Genomic DNA, 15,142 nt, shown 5'->3' with positions numbered 1-15,142 from the left:
CTCCCAGCATGTTAGTCCAACCTGAGGTGGATACACAAACAAATGTACTGATCATTCAAGTGGAACGGATCCTTGCTCACCGGTGTTGTCGAGGAAGAACTTGAGGGAGCATTCGATGCCGTTGAAGAAGCCGTCTATGACCATGTCGTCTATGTACTCCACATAGGCTTTCCACTCCTCAGAACCTGGGTCTGCTCTGAACAGCTTCAGGTTACTCTGTCACAGAACGAAGAGACACTCACACTCAAAATCAAAGAGTAACATGTACACGGAACATGCACCTTTTATTTGTATAAAGAAATGAATAATGCACACCTTTTAACCCTTTACATCCGTGGGGATTGGCCTATACGGATATGGTTACATTGAAATGTTTCTGACATAAGACATATATGTAAAGCATAATCATAGTACCAATTGAAAGGGAATCGAGTGGAGTTTATGGGCATATCATTAGATCAAAGTTGAGAAAACATTTCACCAGACTCAAGACTAAATCCAAACATTACACTTGATTTTCTATGCATTTTACATTCACTGTACTTTTCACAGTATTTTCACAGATAACAACATCTGAAAAGACTCTGGATACATTCAGTAACACGATGAGAATATTCCTGGAAGATGTGGGGTAGGTGCAACATAAGACAAAAAAAATAAGAACGATTTTGAGTGAGATGACTGACTGGTGTCTCCAAGTGGACACACACCTCTCCAAATTGTGCACAGTTCCTAAGCAATTTCAATGTACTTCTATGGGTCAAAAAAATAGTCTTCAACTATAAGGTGCTTTTTTTGATCTCTCCTAGCTGTGCCGATGAGGAACTACAGCAAGCACACTTGTAGTTTTTTTGTTTGGAACACAACTCTGCATCCCTGTTGTTGTTTACGCAGAAACGGGCCATTATATATCATTATCTGGGTCAGGTGGGCATCATTTGAAAGCCTGTTCTATTGCCAATATGACTGGTTAAGTTATAAAATACGATCTTACAGTGTTCTGCTTTCACAAGGCAATTCAGAGAAACAGATGGTAATTTTGGTGAGCAGAGAAAGGTGCTAACACACACACGTCCGTGTTCCGCTGGGATTTTTCTTCACAATAGGCAGACGTCGGCTCACTCTGTTCAGAACAACCCAGGGTATGACCCCATGTCATCTTGTAACTGTACATCAAACATAATGACCATAAAAGTTGACACTGCATATGACATGTTTTATGATATGGAAATGTGAAGTGCACATTTGGACTCGCGGTGGTTTGGATTGCTTGTCTGTCATCAAATATGTATTTACCGTATTTATTATAATCCACGACGTCTCGTCTTTCAACATAAATTGAGTCCTCTTAATTCACAGCATTTCCCTCACTCAGACAACCAAACATTTGCAAAAGTTGCCAAATTCGCAACTTTTGCAATGATGACTAACATATAACTCCTAATATGGTCAATAAAGTTCCCTGCAAAGCCAGAAGAGTTTATGACCTTCATGTTATTTGGTATAGTCACCTTCAGCAGGAAGTGTATCTTCTCTCCGGAAGAGCGTATTTGGGCGTAACACCTCTCCAGCCTGTCAGCCCGGTCGTCCAGGCTGAGAAGGGTGTCTCTCTTGCCCTCCCTTCGGTCATAGAGGGGGCTTGCCAAGGCCCTCATACAGCCCTGGATCTCCTCCACGTGGTCCTTGGTTCTCTGGAGCCTCTTCTCCAGGTCACACACACACTCACGCACTTCCTGGATGTACTCCCAGATACCTGGTCACAAACAGGGGAAGGAAATGGACACAGGTTAAAAGGGCCATCACAGTTTCAAATCTATGTTTGTCAGGAAGTTTTCAGACCTTGAAAGTAAAGTGAAGATGAAACCATGTCCCACAACTTGTGTAGATCCAGCTACTCGCCTCAATCCCTGAAAAAACGTCTGACAAACGTTGAAGAGTAATGTCCCTCTAAGGAAAGCTGGTCAAGGTTGTTACAGTGTTTCCACTGATCTATTCTTAAGCAGGGCACTGAGGCATCCGGTGCTGCCAACCCAACCCTTAGTCTGGTTACCAGCCTGTTTAGTTGTCATTCCACTCCTGCCATGCTAAATAATCTTTACCATATGAAACGGAGTGGAAAGTTAGCTAAATAGACTTGCACCCAGGCTATCCAACTCCATCTTCTACTAAAACCTCAAAGTGAAATGATAGGGAACTGGCTCCACCTACATCTCCCATAAAGCAGGCTCTATATAACACCTTGTCCCCTTTAATTATTCTCCATAACTATCCTAAGTGCATCCAGCACAGTAAGCAGCACCAGAAGTAACATATTGTTTTTGTCTCCATCTGGCCACACACCTCTCCAAAGTGTGTGTGAAGTCATTTCACTGTACTTTAATGGGACAAAAAAAAAGTATTCAACTATAAGGTCCTTTTTTTGATCTCTCCTAGATCTCTCCTAGCCAGAAACAAATAACTTTCTTCTGAAACGCGTCAGTCTATTCTTGTTCTGAGAAATGAAGGCTACTCCATGCGAGAAATTTCCAAGAAACTGAAGATCTCGCACAATGCTGGGTACTACTCCCTTCACAGAAGAGCGCAAACTGGCTCTAACCAGAATGGAAAGAGGAGTGGGAGGCTCTGGTGCACAACTGAGCATGAGGACAAGCACATTAGAGTGTATAGTCTGAGAAACAGACGCCTCACAAGTCCTCAACTGGCAGCTTTATTAAATAGTACCCGCAAAACACCAGTCTCAACGTCAACAGTGAAGAGGCAACTCTGGGATGCTGGCCTTCTAGGCAGAGTTCCAGTGTCTGTGTTCTTTTGCCAATCTTAATCTTTTATTGCAACTCTGCCTAGAAGACCAGCATCCCTGAGTCGCCTCTTCACTGTTGACGTTGAGACTGTAGTCATAATGTATGTACTGTATATATATATATTTTTTTTTAAACATTTTAGTCATTTAGCAGAAGCTCTTATCCAGACCGAGTTATAGTAGTGAGTGGATACATATTTGTTCGTCTTTTTTGTACTGGTCTGCTGTGGGAATCGTCCAACTTCCCTGCTGTTGCAAGTGCCATGCTCTACCAACTGAGCCACACAGGCTTCTCTACCCTGTCCTTCAGGAAGCTGTGGGTCCTACAGTAGGCACCACCACAACTCTCCCAAACAACACTGTTTGAATCACACTGTATCAATCAATGATTGAAGCACTGTGGCTTAGTCATCTGTTCCAAACACATCTTCTCTCCTGGGGTCTCATGTCATGACATCGCAGTCAGTCCTGTCCCAGAACTGACAAGGATGGAGGGAACATTATGAAATAGGCATGTGAGGAGAATATATGACTTTTGCAGAGTGCCTGGTTACAGTAGAACAGTAGAGTAATGTAGCCAAGCCCAAGTGAGAAGGAAATTGTGGACGGTTTTTGCTCAAGTTGAAACATTAGGGCACCCGTAATGCCCCACTTCCCCCTGTAGTTTTGACCTCTGACCTTGGCTGTTCCAGTTGATGTCCTCCTCTGCCTCTCTGAGATGCATGTCGATGTCTCTGAGCTGACCCTGGACCAGTGGGTGCTCCACCTCCAGAACCGTGCTCACCACCTTGTTGTATCTCCTCACAGTGAGCTCCAGGTTGGCTATGTACTGCCACAGCTGACCCCTGCTAGTGTACACCTGCTCTGCAGTGTCCGGGATGGACTCTGTCTGCCTGGCCTTCAGGTACTTCACCTCTCTCAGGACTGAGACCAACTGGGGGGAGGGAGAGGGGCGAGGTGGGGTTTCAGGGGGAGGAGATAGTAGGAAGGGAAAGAGAGAGGTAGAGAGGGGGAGGAAAAATAACAAGTTCACTGTAGCAACAATGTAATTTACAGTAATGTTGAATACAAGATAATTTCCCCCTAGCAGTACCTGTGGGTTGAAACTGACGGAGTTACGTTTATAGTACCTGTGGGTTGAAATTGACAGAGATGAGGCGGGTAGCTGGGTCTCGGCTGATGAGGGGGAGGTTGAGATTGTACTGGGACTTCTCTCCTACCGTCTCAGTCCATACATCAAACAGCTGACGGGAGTAACTGGGGGAGGTAGTTGGTTATCAAAGCTAATTAGTTTAACTCAACTCTGGACCTCGAAACCAGTTCCACTGCTTTTTTTCCATTGTTCCTCATCTAATCAGGGACTGATTTAGACCTGGGACACCGGGTGAAGGCAACAAATTATCAAGTAGAACAGAAAAACAGCAGGCTCCGGACCTCGTAGGGTCAGAGTTGAATACCCCTGGTTTAGAGAATTAGTTGGTTGAGAGTGTTTCCCAACTCCGGTCCTCGACTACCCCAAACAGCATACGTTTTATTGTAGCCCTGGACAAAAACACCTGATTCAACTTGTCAAGGGCTTAATGATTAGTTGGCAAGTAGAATCAAGTGTGCTTGTCCACAATAAAAAATGTGTACTGTTGGGAGTACTCGAGGACTGGAGTTAAGTTTAGAGAGTAAGTTAGTTGATCAATTAACAAAACAAGTAACACATTCCTATTACACTGTTAATGCTAAACACACTGCTGCAGATTTCAATAAACTGTAATAACAGACATTTGTTTCTCTAATGAGACACTGTATTAAAAAAAAGAATGTTCTTCAGTAACAAACAGAAACATGCAGCGAAAGCGACTAAACCAAAATGAGGATTGAGAACAACACAGACATATCAAATCTAAATGTATTGGTCGCGTACATGAATTTGCAGATGTTATCGCAGGTGCAGCGAAATGCTTGTGTTTTTAGCTCCAACAGCACAGTAATACCTAACTATTTAAAAAAAAGTAAAATAAACAATACACACATTATCCAGAAAAAAAAAGAAAATAAGAAATATCAGAACAAGCATTGTCAGAGACCGGAATATATATATTTATAAACTGGGTGGTTCAAGCCCTGAATACTGATTGGCTGACAGCCGTGGTATATCAGACCATATACCATGGGTATGACAAAACATTTATTTTTACTGCTGGTACCCAGTTTATAATAGCAATAAGGGACCTCTGGGGTTTGTGGTATATGGACAATATAACACACCTCCTCGGGTCTTATTGCTTAAATATAGAGTACCAGTCAAATGTTTGGACACACCTACTCATTCAAGGGTTTTTCTTTCTGTTTTAACTACATTTACATTGTAGAATAGTAGTGAAGAAATCAAAACTATGAAATAACACATGTGGTTACCAAAAAAGTGTTAAACAAATCAACATTTATTTTATATTTGAGATTCTTCAAAGTAGCCACCCATTCCACAAATGACCTTTTCACAAGGCACACCTGTTAATTAAAATGCATTCCAGGTGACTACCTCATAAAGTTGGTTGAGAGAATGCCAAGAGTGTGCAAAGCTGTCATCAAGGCAAAGGGTGGATACTTTGAAGAATCTAAAATATAAAATATATTTTGATTTGTTTAAGCCTTTTTTTGGTTACTACATGATTCCATATGTGTTATTTCATAGTTTTGATGTCTTCACTATTATTCTACAATGTAGAAAATAGTAAAAAATAAAGAAAAACCCCTGAATGAGTAGGTGTGTCCAAACTTTTGACTGGTACTGCATATATTTAGACATATAATGGTGTGTTTTGTATGTAAACAGTATTATAGTGACCAGTGTTCAATGACTTGACTACAGTATAAAGTGAGTAAAAAAGTATGTAAACACTATTAAAGTGACCAGTGTTCTCTATATACAACGGGCAGCAGTCTCTAAGGTGCAGGGTAGAGAGAACAGTGAATGAGGCTAGAGGTGACTGTTTAACAGTCTGATGGCCTGGAGGAAAAAGCTGTATCTCAGTCTGTCGGTCCCGGCTTTGATGCACCTGTACTGTCTCCGCCTTGTAGATCATAGCGGGGTGAACAGGTTCGGGAGGCTGATTTCATTTATTGAATCTCTCACATACACAGGGAGTCTAGTAAAGGAGGAGGAACATACAGTAGGGGACGACTAAACGGATTCATTCACTACAGAGAACAGACAATATGTCAGGCTCCTGGACGGCTGTACAAAATCTGTAAAGAGACTGTTTATGGTGAGGGCTTCAGAGCACTGAGGTCCTTATTGGATTCCTGCTGATGGTTCATCTCCCGAGTTAGACACAGCAGACGCTGAGGCAATCAAACGCCTGGGCTAAAACTATAAATCACAGTGTTTAGTGTTAGCATAATGACCTGTGTGTGTGTGTGTGTGTGTGTGTGTGTGTGTGTGTGTGTGTGTGTGTGTGTGTGTGTTTGAATGCCTTTAATAGCTGACTGGAATAAGTAAGCAGCGCTGCTGATTACAACTGTATAACAAGGTCCCTAAAGTCTGACTGGAGTGAGCAGGGTGCAGGGGACACATGTTGTTCATCGTGGTATTTTAGATTGGGTGCAGGGACAACAATGGAACGCTTGATATTGTACATTTGATGCAACGGAATGTGAGTGGTAATGTCAGTGGTTATGTGAGTGGTAATGTGTGTGGTAATGTGAGTGGTTATGTGAGTTGTAATGTGAGTGGTTATGTGAGTGGTTATGTGAGTGGTAATGTGAGTGGTTATGTGAGTGGTTATGTGTGTGGTAATGTGAGTGGTAATGTGAGTGGTTATGTGAGTGGTAATGTGAGTGGTTATGTGTGTGGTAATGTGAGTGGTAATGTGAGTGGTTATGTGAGTGGTTATGTGAGTGGTAATGTGAGTGGATATGTGAGTGGTTATGTGAGTGGTAATGTGAGTGGTTATGTGAGTGGTAATGTGAGTGGTAATGTGAGTGGTAATGTGAGTGGTAATGTGAGTGGTTATGTGAGTGGTTATGTGAGTGGTAATGTGAGTGGTTATGTGAGTGGTAATGTGAGTGGTTATGTGTGTGGTTATGTGTGTGGTAATGTGAGTGGTAATGTGTGTGGTAATGTGAGTGGTAATGTGAGTGGTAATGTGAGTGGTAATGTGAGTGGCAATGTGAGTGGTTATGTGAGTGGTTATGTGTGTGGTAATGTGAGTGGTAATGTGTGTGGTAATGTGAGTGGTAATGTGTGTGGTAATGTGAGTGGTAATGTGTGTGGTAATATGAGTGGTAATGTGAGTGATAATGTGAGTGGTAATATGAGTGGTAATGTGAGTGATAATGTGAGTGGTAATATGAGTGGTAATGTGAGTGATAATGTGAGTGGTAATATGAGTGGTAATATGAGTGGTAATGTGAGTGATAATGTGAGTGGTAATGTGAGTGGTTATGTGTGTACGTGCGTATATCAAATCAAATGGTATTTGTCACATGCGGCGAATACAAAAAGTGTTGACTTTACAGTGAAACGCGTACTTACGAGCCCTTTTCCAACAGTGCCGTTAAAAAGTAAGGAAATGAACAAATAGATACAACAAGAAAATAGCAACACAATAAAATAACAATAATATGCACACACAAGTACACACACACACACACACACACACACACACACACACACACACACACACACACACACACACACACACGCACACACACACGCACACACACACACACACACACACACACACAGAGAGAGAGAGAACATAATTGAAACACAATAGAATGCAGGTTCCTATGTTGTACGTGTTGTGTAGGGCCATTGTACACAGGGTATTAGTATGATGACAGAGCATATGAGATTATGAGAGCGCCGTGAACCACACTGCCACAATGGAAACATAAATCACGACTGGAGCTCCATGTCTCCATGCTATATTCCGCTGTGGCCCTGCCTTCCATACACGTAATCCACTACACTGATTTACACTAGAAAAAAATGCTGCATTTCTATAAAGCTTACAGGATTTTCTTTTTAAACGCATTTCAATAGAGTTGTTCAGAAAGTGGTAGCAGAGATAAAATGGAGTTAAAATACCTATCCAGTAACTGCATCATCTCCTCGTACTTCTGTACGGCTCTTTCTCCTGCTGTAGACTCCAGACACCTGAGAAGGAACCACCAAACCCAAAGGCTGAACTTATGCTCAGCTAATACTGGTACAACCACTAGCAGCAGAATCTAAGGGGTAAAGTAGCGATGCGGGGTGAGAGGAGACTCACGGGTGGGTGATGTATCTGAACATGGAGAAGGGGGTCTGGATTCTCTCCTGTAGTTGCTGAGCCCACCTCATACCTCCTGCTACAGCTGGCATGTTCCTATTCACAGGAGTATAACCTGGAGTGATAGAAACACACAGATTGAAGAACGAACTAGAGAGGTAAAGGTTCTGGAGAAACAGTATCATGTGGCAGCAGTGATAACAGTGGCAGGCAAACTAGTAAACGGTCAAACGTTCATCATAGCAAGAGTGTTGATGATTTCTTTACATGTATTACTTTGGTACGAAATTATGATATAAAATGGTGTGAGTTAAAAGCAAGGCGTTTTACCCAGTTCCTCCTGTGTGTGTGTGTGTTTGTTGAAGAGCAGTTTGCAGCAGTCTAGCTCTCTGTCAAACAGGCTGATAAGGAGAGGATATCTGTCCAGAGCATCCGCTGCCACGAGGGGGCGGTCTAACAGGCTGCCAAACATATCCAGCACCTGCAGGGAGGACAGTAGGGTATCAGTGTGTGTGTGTGTGTGTGTGTGTGTGTGTGTGTGTGTGTGTGTGTGTGGTGTGTGTGTGTGTGTGTGGTGTGCCTCTCCTCACCTTGAATGCGTGCTCAAGTCCAGAGGCATCATCGAAGGCCTGGCAGAAAACTGCTCCCAGACGACGGTCTGTATCCTCCACCTTACATCTGAACTCACACACGTCTGCCTCAAACTCCTACATGGAGACACACACACACACAGTCAGGTAGATACTTAGACAGCCCTTTCAAGCCCTTTTTGACAGCGCTTTTAGACAGCCCACAAATAAATTGCTTCACTTCAAATGTGTTTGGCCAATATTAACCATATCTGCTGTTACAGTAGATTATTCTTAACTTAATCTGGGTCCATACAACTGCCCCTTGTTCCCATATTTCTTCTTCATTATAGAGTAACGCAGGGATCATTAACTAGATTCAGCTACGGGCCGATTTCTTCCTCAGTGGATGGTCAGGGGGCCGGAACATAAAAACAAATCATTTGCAAATTGACAGCAAGAAGCCCAAACAGATATAATATTTGACTAAAACATAATCATTTCAAACCTTGCTTAGACTTGTATACAATCACATATATCTCTGCGTGGGAATACTTTGGAACAATCAATTGGAACAGATTTATTTCTGGTATTTCTGGTATTTATTTCTGGTCTTTTATGTCTAACAATTCACAAAAAAAGATATATATGATATGATATATATTTTATATATATATATTTATTTATTTTTTTTGCTCAAAAAACTTCGGGGGCCAAATAAAATCACCCGTGCGCCAAATTCAGTCCGGGGGCTCCCAGTTGGGGAACCCTGCTGTACCGTATTGTTGACGTCGAGGCAGTCATAGGGCTTCTCAGTGAGGACTTTATATGTGTCCAGGAACTCCTGGTGGAGCCACAGGACCTGCTGGCTTAGAGCTCTGCCTCGGATGCCTCCAAACTCCACCTTCTCCAGCTTCAACAGGTCTACTGCTGTCAGGAGGACATCCTACAGACAGGGACAGAGAGGGACAAACACAGAGGAGACCCTGTTAAACATCAATCATTTAATGTAGTGTATTGGATGCGGTTATGGTGTTTATGGTAAACAGTAGGCTGGGGCGGTATACAGTATATACCGTATAACAGGGTATTTTGAAATGACGACTGTATGATTTTCATTACCGTCAAAAAAATCAGGGAAGGGGGGACTAATATGTGATTAATAAATTATCTCCAGCTCAGGGCTCCAGCTATGCATTTGGTTTGCTAACTTGCTAGTTAAGTGGCTAGCTTGGATCAATACTTTTCTTTGCTATTTTTGGGGGGTTTGGAAAGAAATAGTGCCCCTTGTGTACACTGCCGGTAATACCGTATATCCTGGTATGGTACAGGAACTGTATGATGGTATGAAAATCTTAATACCGCCCAACCCTAGTACACAGTATGTTTGGCTTACTAATGTGTGTGTTTGGACTGAATAGATATGAATCCTGATATCTGTACAATATTGACGTCGGTAGGGTGTAATTCCACTACTTTTGATCTGTTCAATAAGTTAATGTGTTTCAATATTCCATAAATGTTTCTAAAGGAAATTAAAAAATATATTTAAAAAAAAGAAAGCCCTGTTTTTAATGAATTGATCCTCACCTCAATGGTTTTGACACGGTCGATGAAGCGGTCGAGGCCAGAGAAGACCATGAGTGGGTGGAAGTCCCACGGTCGGACTTCCCTGCCCTTCCTCTGGTACTGGCCCAGGCTGGCCCTCTTCTCCTCATAGGTCAGTCTGAAGGTGTTTAGGATGTCCAGTGAGGTCTGGACCTTCCGCAGGCTCTCAGACACATCTCCCTTTAGCACCTCCTCTGGGCTCAGATACACCCGCGCCTGAGGTGGAGGACAAATCAGAGTTTGTGATGTCAAATAAAGACCCATATCCATAGATATACAGATATTCACCTTCCTATACATATACAACAATCAAAACAGCAGTTAGCAGTCAAATCCACAACATTCATGTATATTCATGAGACTGTATGAATGTGGTCATGGTCACAGTCCTGTAAGTTGTGTAAGTAAAGCACACACATCAAAACATGAACGTCATTTAAAAACAAAAATAAACATTGTTTTTCAATGCAACTGGAGAATATGTCGCATTACTGCAAAATTGAGGAAAAGTACTTAATAGAGTTATTACTACCACCAGTATTACATGATTGACTGTATATTCATGTACCTGTTGTATGAGTAAATTGCATGTCTCCTGTAGCAGGACGATAAGGCGTGCTGGGGTGTTGTAGTAGCGTGAGTTGGACCACACCAGACACACAATGTGCATCAGAGGCCCGATCTGACCGTTGACCTCAGGGAACTCCACATTCTCCAGGTCCTCAAAGAGACGCTGCAGCGGACGAAGGTACGTACAAATGTCCTTAGCTTCCTCTAGGGCTGGGGCACACACACAAACACACACACAGGCAGATACAGAATCAGACACACACAAGTTCAAGTTCACTACGTTCTCATACAATAGGACAATCCGTGGTCCCCAGTCCCTTCAGACACAAAGGTAGTAGAAAGCTTGCATGGTGTCTTAGTTTTAGTAGCACCTAATGAACACCTCCGATACAGCATTAACATTAGTTGAACCCACAGTGCGGTTTTACTTTATCGCCGATTTGTTAAAACGGGGCTTTAGTTTACCTGCTAGAACGTCCTGTAGCATGTCTTTAAAGGCAGGGTAGTAGCTGCTCTCCATGGCATCCAGCAGCTCTGCCATCTTGGTCACCTTGGAGGACTTGAACTGAGAGTGGATGCACTCCAGGTCTGCATATCTACACAGAGAGGTTAATTGGAGTAGTGACATATACATTCGTTTTTATATGCATACATATCGAGAAAAAACAAACATTTGTTTATATGTGGGTCACTGTTTAAAAAAAACATGCTACTGTTTCCTGCCTACTGAGCACAACGCAGGGCCCTGGCATATAGTGTAGGCCCACTACAGTACTGACCTGCTCCTCCAGAAGTTGATCTCAGTGTGTGGTGTGGGACTCTTTCCCTCCAGCAGAGGCTCAGATGAGTCCTTCTTCAGGACCCCACGAATCTGGTGGCTCCATTCTATCACCACTGACTCAATGGCATGGATGATGCTCTTGTCCACTACATCTCCCCTGTAGGTGGCGATAACATGGGTTAGATAGGGGTTTGAGACTGGGGTTAGGGGTTAGGTCTGGGTTAGGGTTAGGGTAGCCTAAAGATCTGGTGACTCCAGCTGAATCATAAAACATGTTGATATCTATCAAGTCTGGGGAAATACAGGTGTATATGTTATACACGCCTATATACACTGCTCAAAAAATAAAGGGAACACTAAAATAACACATCCTAGATCTGAATGAATGAAATATTCTTATTAAATACTTTTTTCTTTACATAGCTGAATGTGCTGACAACAAAATCACACAAAAATTATCAATGGAAATCAAATGTATCAACCCATGGAGGTCTGTATTTGGAGTCACACTCAAAATTAAAGTGGAAAACCACACTACAGGCTGATCCAACTTTGATGTAATGTCCTTAAAACAAGTCAAAATGAGGCTCAGTAGTGTGTGTGGCCTCCACGTGCCTGTATGACCTCCCTATAACGCCTGGGCATGCTCCTGATGAGGTGACAGATGGTCTCCTGAGGGATCTCCTCCCAGACCTGGACTAAAGCATCCGCCAACTCCTGGACAGTCTGTGGAGCGAGACATGATGTCCCAGATGTGCTCAATTGGATTCAGGTCTGGGGAACAGGCGGTCCATAGCATCAATGCCTTCCTCTTGCAGGAACTGCTGACACACTCCAGCCACATGAGGTCTAGCATTGTCTTGCATTAGGAGGAACCCGGGGCCAACCGCACCAGCATATGGTCTCACAAGGGGTCTGAGGATCTCATCTCGGTACCTAATAGCAGTCAGGCTACCTCTGGTGAGCACATGGAGGGCTGTGCGGCCCCCCAAAGAAATGCCACCCCACACCATGACTGACCCACCGCCAAACCGGTCATGCTGGAGGATGTTGCAGGCAGCAGAACATTCTCCACGGCGTTTCCAGACTGTCACGTCTGTCACATGCTCAGTGTGAACCTGATTTCTGGCCTGCTGGAGGTCATTTTGCAGGGCTCTGGCAGTGCTCCTCCTTGCACAAAGGCGGAGGTAGCGGTCCTGCTGCTGGGTTGTTGCCCTCCTACGGCCTCCTCCACGTCTCCTGATGTACTGGCCTGTCTCCTGGTACTGTACTGGCCTCCATGCTCTGGACACTACGCTGACAGACACAGCAAACCTTCTTGCTACAGCTCGCATTGATGTGCTATCCTGGATGAGCTGCACTACCTGAGCCACTTGTGTGGGTTGTAGACTCCGTCTCATGTTACCACTAGAGTGAAAGCACCCACAGCATTCAAAAGTGACCAAAACATCAGCCAGGAAGCATAGGAACTGAGAAGTGGTCTGTGGTCACCACCTGCAGAACCACTCCTTTATTGGGGGTGTCTTGCTAATTGCCTATAATTTCCACCTGTTGTCTATTCCATTTCCACAACAGCATGTGAAATGTATTGTCAATCAGTGTTGCTTCCTAAGTGGACAGTTTGATTTCACAGAAGTGTGATTGACATGGAGTTACATTGTGTTGTTTAAGTGTTCCCTTTATTTTTTTGAGCAGTGTATTTGAACACTGTTATTGTGTTAATGTTATTACATGTTATAATGCATAACCCTACTGTGTTGTAATGTCCTGTTATAATATGAGACTGCCGGTCATTTAGGTTACCTCTTGTCCCTCTCCAAGGCAGCCTGCTCTACTCTCTCTGCCCCAGGTGGTAAAGGCAGCAGAGTCTTGCCTTTCACTTGGCCAGACACCACAAACACATTGGTCTTCAGGGAATGAACATGGCGCTGAATGTCCTGGGATACCACCTGAGGCCATTCACTGTGGTTCCTGCCGTTGGACAGCAATGGGACCACAACCTGAAAGGCATAAGGGGGAGAATAAGTATAACATCAACTTTATCACAGTAAAGAGTATTACAAAATAATGTATAACAATAATAGCTATTATTCACTCATTTCCAGTTGTGTAAAGTACTTAAGTAAAAATACTTTAAAGTACTACTTAAGTCGTTTTTTAGGTATCTGTACTTTACTTGACTATTTATTTATATGTTGGACTACTTTTACTTTTACTTCACTACATTCCTAAAGAAAATAATGTACTTTTTACTCCATACATTTTCCCTGACACCCAAGTACTCGTTACCCAAGTACTCGTTACATTCTGAATGCTTAGTAGGACAAGAAAATGGTCCAGTTCACTCAGAGAACATCCCTGGTCATCCCTACTGCCTCTGACCTGGAGGACTCACTAAACACAAATGCTTCGTTTGTAAATGATGTCTGAGTGTTGTAGTGTGCCCTGGCTATCCACTGGTAAATAATAATAAAAAAACAAGTTAATTGTGCTGTACGATTTGATTATTACAAGCAATTTGAAATGATTTATACTTTTACTTTTACTTTTGATACATAAGTATATTTTGGCAATTACATTTACTTTTCATACGTAACTATTTTTCTGGGTGACTTTCATTTTTACTTGAGATATGTTCTATGAAGTTATCTTTACCTTTACTCAAGTATGACAATTGGGTACTTATTCCACCACTGCTCAACTCATTACCTAAAAATAATATGAGATGCCTATGTAAAGTATTGTCGTTGATTATAGTTCAATTGTTTGTAACATACACACACACACCTGTTATAGGTGAGCTGTCCTGCGCAGTGAGCATTGCTTTAATTCTTACCTCCTCCACTAGTGCAGAAAACTGGTCAAGCGGCGCGTAGGACAAGTCTCCATATACCAAATTACTTTTCATTGAGTCAGGGGTTAGAGCTGTTTTGCTTCTTTTGACGAAGTAAACACCCTTGTTTTTAACGGTCGCTGGAAACCCGATAGTGGGCAGCAAGTGGCCAGCTGCATTCAGAGACACGACCAGTGTCATTTGGTCGGGTTTGTCCAAGAACTCTTGAATAACTTGCTTGTTGTCATCGGTGGAAATACATTTTTGCCACCGGTCTTGCTTCAGTTTTAGAGTTTTTAACACGTATTTCTCTATGAATTCGAATCTCCTGTCCTCTGCCGGAGAATCTTCCATTCTTGCCCTGTTCTACTATCCTCCTCGGCTTTTCAGCCCACTGCCACAGTGACCCGGTGGCGTGAGGGGGTTTGTGTATAAAGTGATTGTGTTCTGGCCTCCATAGTAACGCTGTGTTTGCATTAATGAACCATCCGTTGCTTGGGGAACAAAAGCTACCCCCTGGCTCTGACCCATGTCATTCTTCCAGATAGGTTAACTAGGTAACTAGTCGCGCTTTCTGTTTGTGTGCCGACTTCTCAAGACAGAGGAGAATATTAACTTTAGTCTACATGAGAAGCACTGCAACAGGTGATACACTTTGGCAACACGTTGTGCGCAAAAGGAAACATGCAGGGTAGCCTACCACCACACCAT

At 42.9% G+C, this 15,142-nt stretch overlaps 1 protein-coding gene across 1 annotated transcript in view; it reads right to left on the bottom strand.

Annotated features, from left to right (window-relative positions):
• Window positions 1-14,895, bottom strand: part of dnah9 (dynein, axonemal, heavy chain 9) — a 124,528-nt gene extending 109,633 nt beyond the window's left edge. Inside the window, exons 1-15 of the mRNA XM_036955698.2 lie at window positions 14,435-14,895; window positions 13,402-13,598; window positions 11,597-11,755; window positions 11,283-11,413; window positions 10,816-11,027; window positions 10,230-10,463; window positions 9,418-9,585; window positions 8,661-8,777; window positions 8,401-8,551; window positions 8,071-8,185; window positions 7,887-7,955; window positions 3,931-4,057; window positions 3,479-3,734; window positions 1,512-1,753; window positions 81-216 (exon numbers count right to left, since the gene is read on the bottom strand). Coding sequence (XP_036811593.2) covers window positions 81-216; window positions 1,512-1,753; window positions 3,479-3,734; window positions 3,931-4,057; window positions 7,887-7,955; window positions 8,071-8,185; window positions 8,401-8,551; window positions 8,661-8,777; window positions 9,418-9,585; window positions 10,230-10,463; window positions 10,816-11,027; window positions 11,283-11,413; window positions 11,597-11,755; window positions 13,402-13,598; window positions 14,435-14,785 — 2,665 coding nt within the window. The 5' untranslated portion in view covers window positions 14,786-14,895. The remainder of the gene's footprint in view (window positions 1-80; window positions 217-1,511; window positions 1,754-3,478; window positions 3,735-3,930; window positions 4,058-7,886; window positions 7,956-8,070; window positions 8,186-8,400; window positions 8,552-8,660; window positions 8,778-9,417; window positions 9,586-10,229; window positions 10,464-10,815; window positions 11,028-11,282; window positions 11,414-11,596; window positions 11,756-13,401; window positions 13,599-14,434) is intronic.
• Window positions 14,896-15,142: the final 247 nt, after the last annotated feature.

The sequence above is a fragment of the Oncorhynchus mykiss genome, chromosome 20 (assembly GCF_057628025.1).
Source record: "Oncorhynchus mykiss isolate SJ-2025 chromosome 20, ASM5762802v1, whole genome shotgun sequence".
Classification (NCBI taxonomy): Eukaryota; Metazoa; Chordata; class Actinopteri; order Salmoniformes; family Salmonidae; genus Oncorhynchus; species Oncorhynchus mykiss.
The sequence above is the reverse complement of the archived record's forward strand: the minus strand, read 5'-3'. Positions and strand labels throughout refer to the sequence as shown.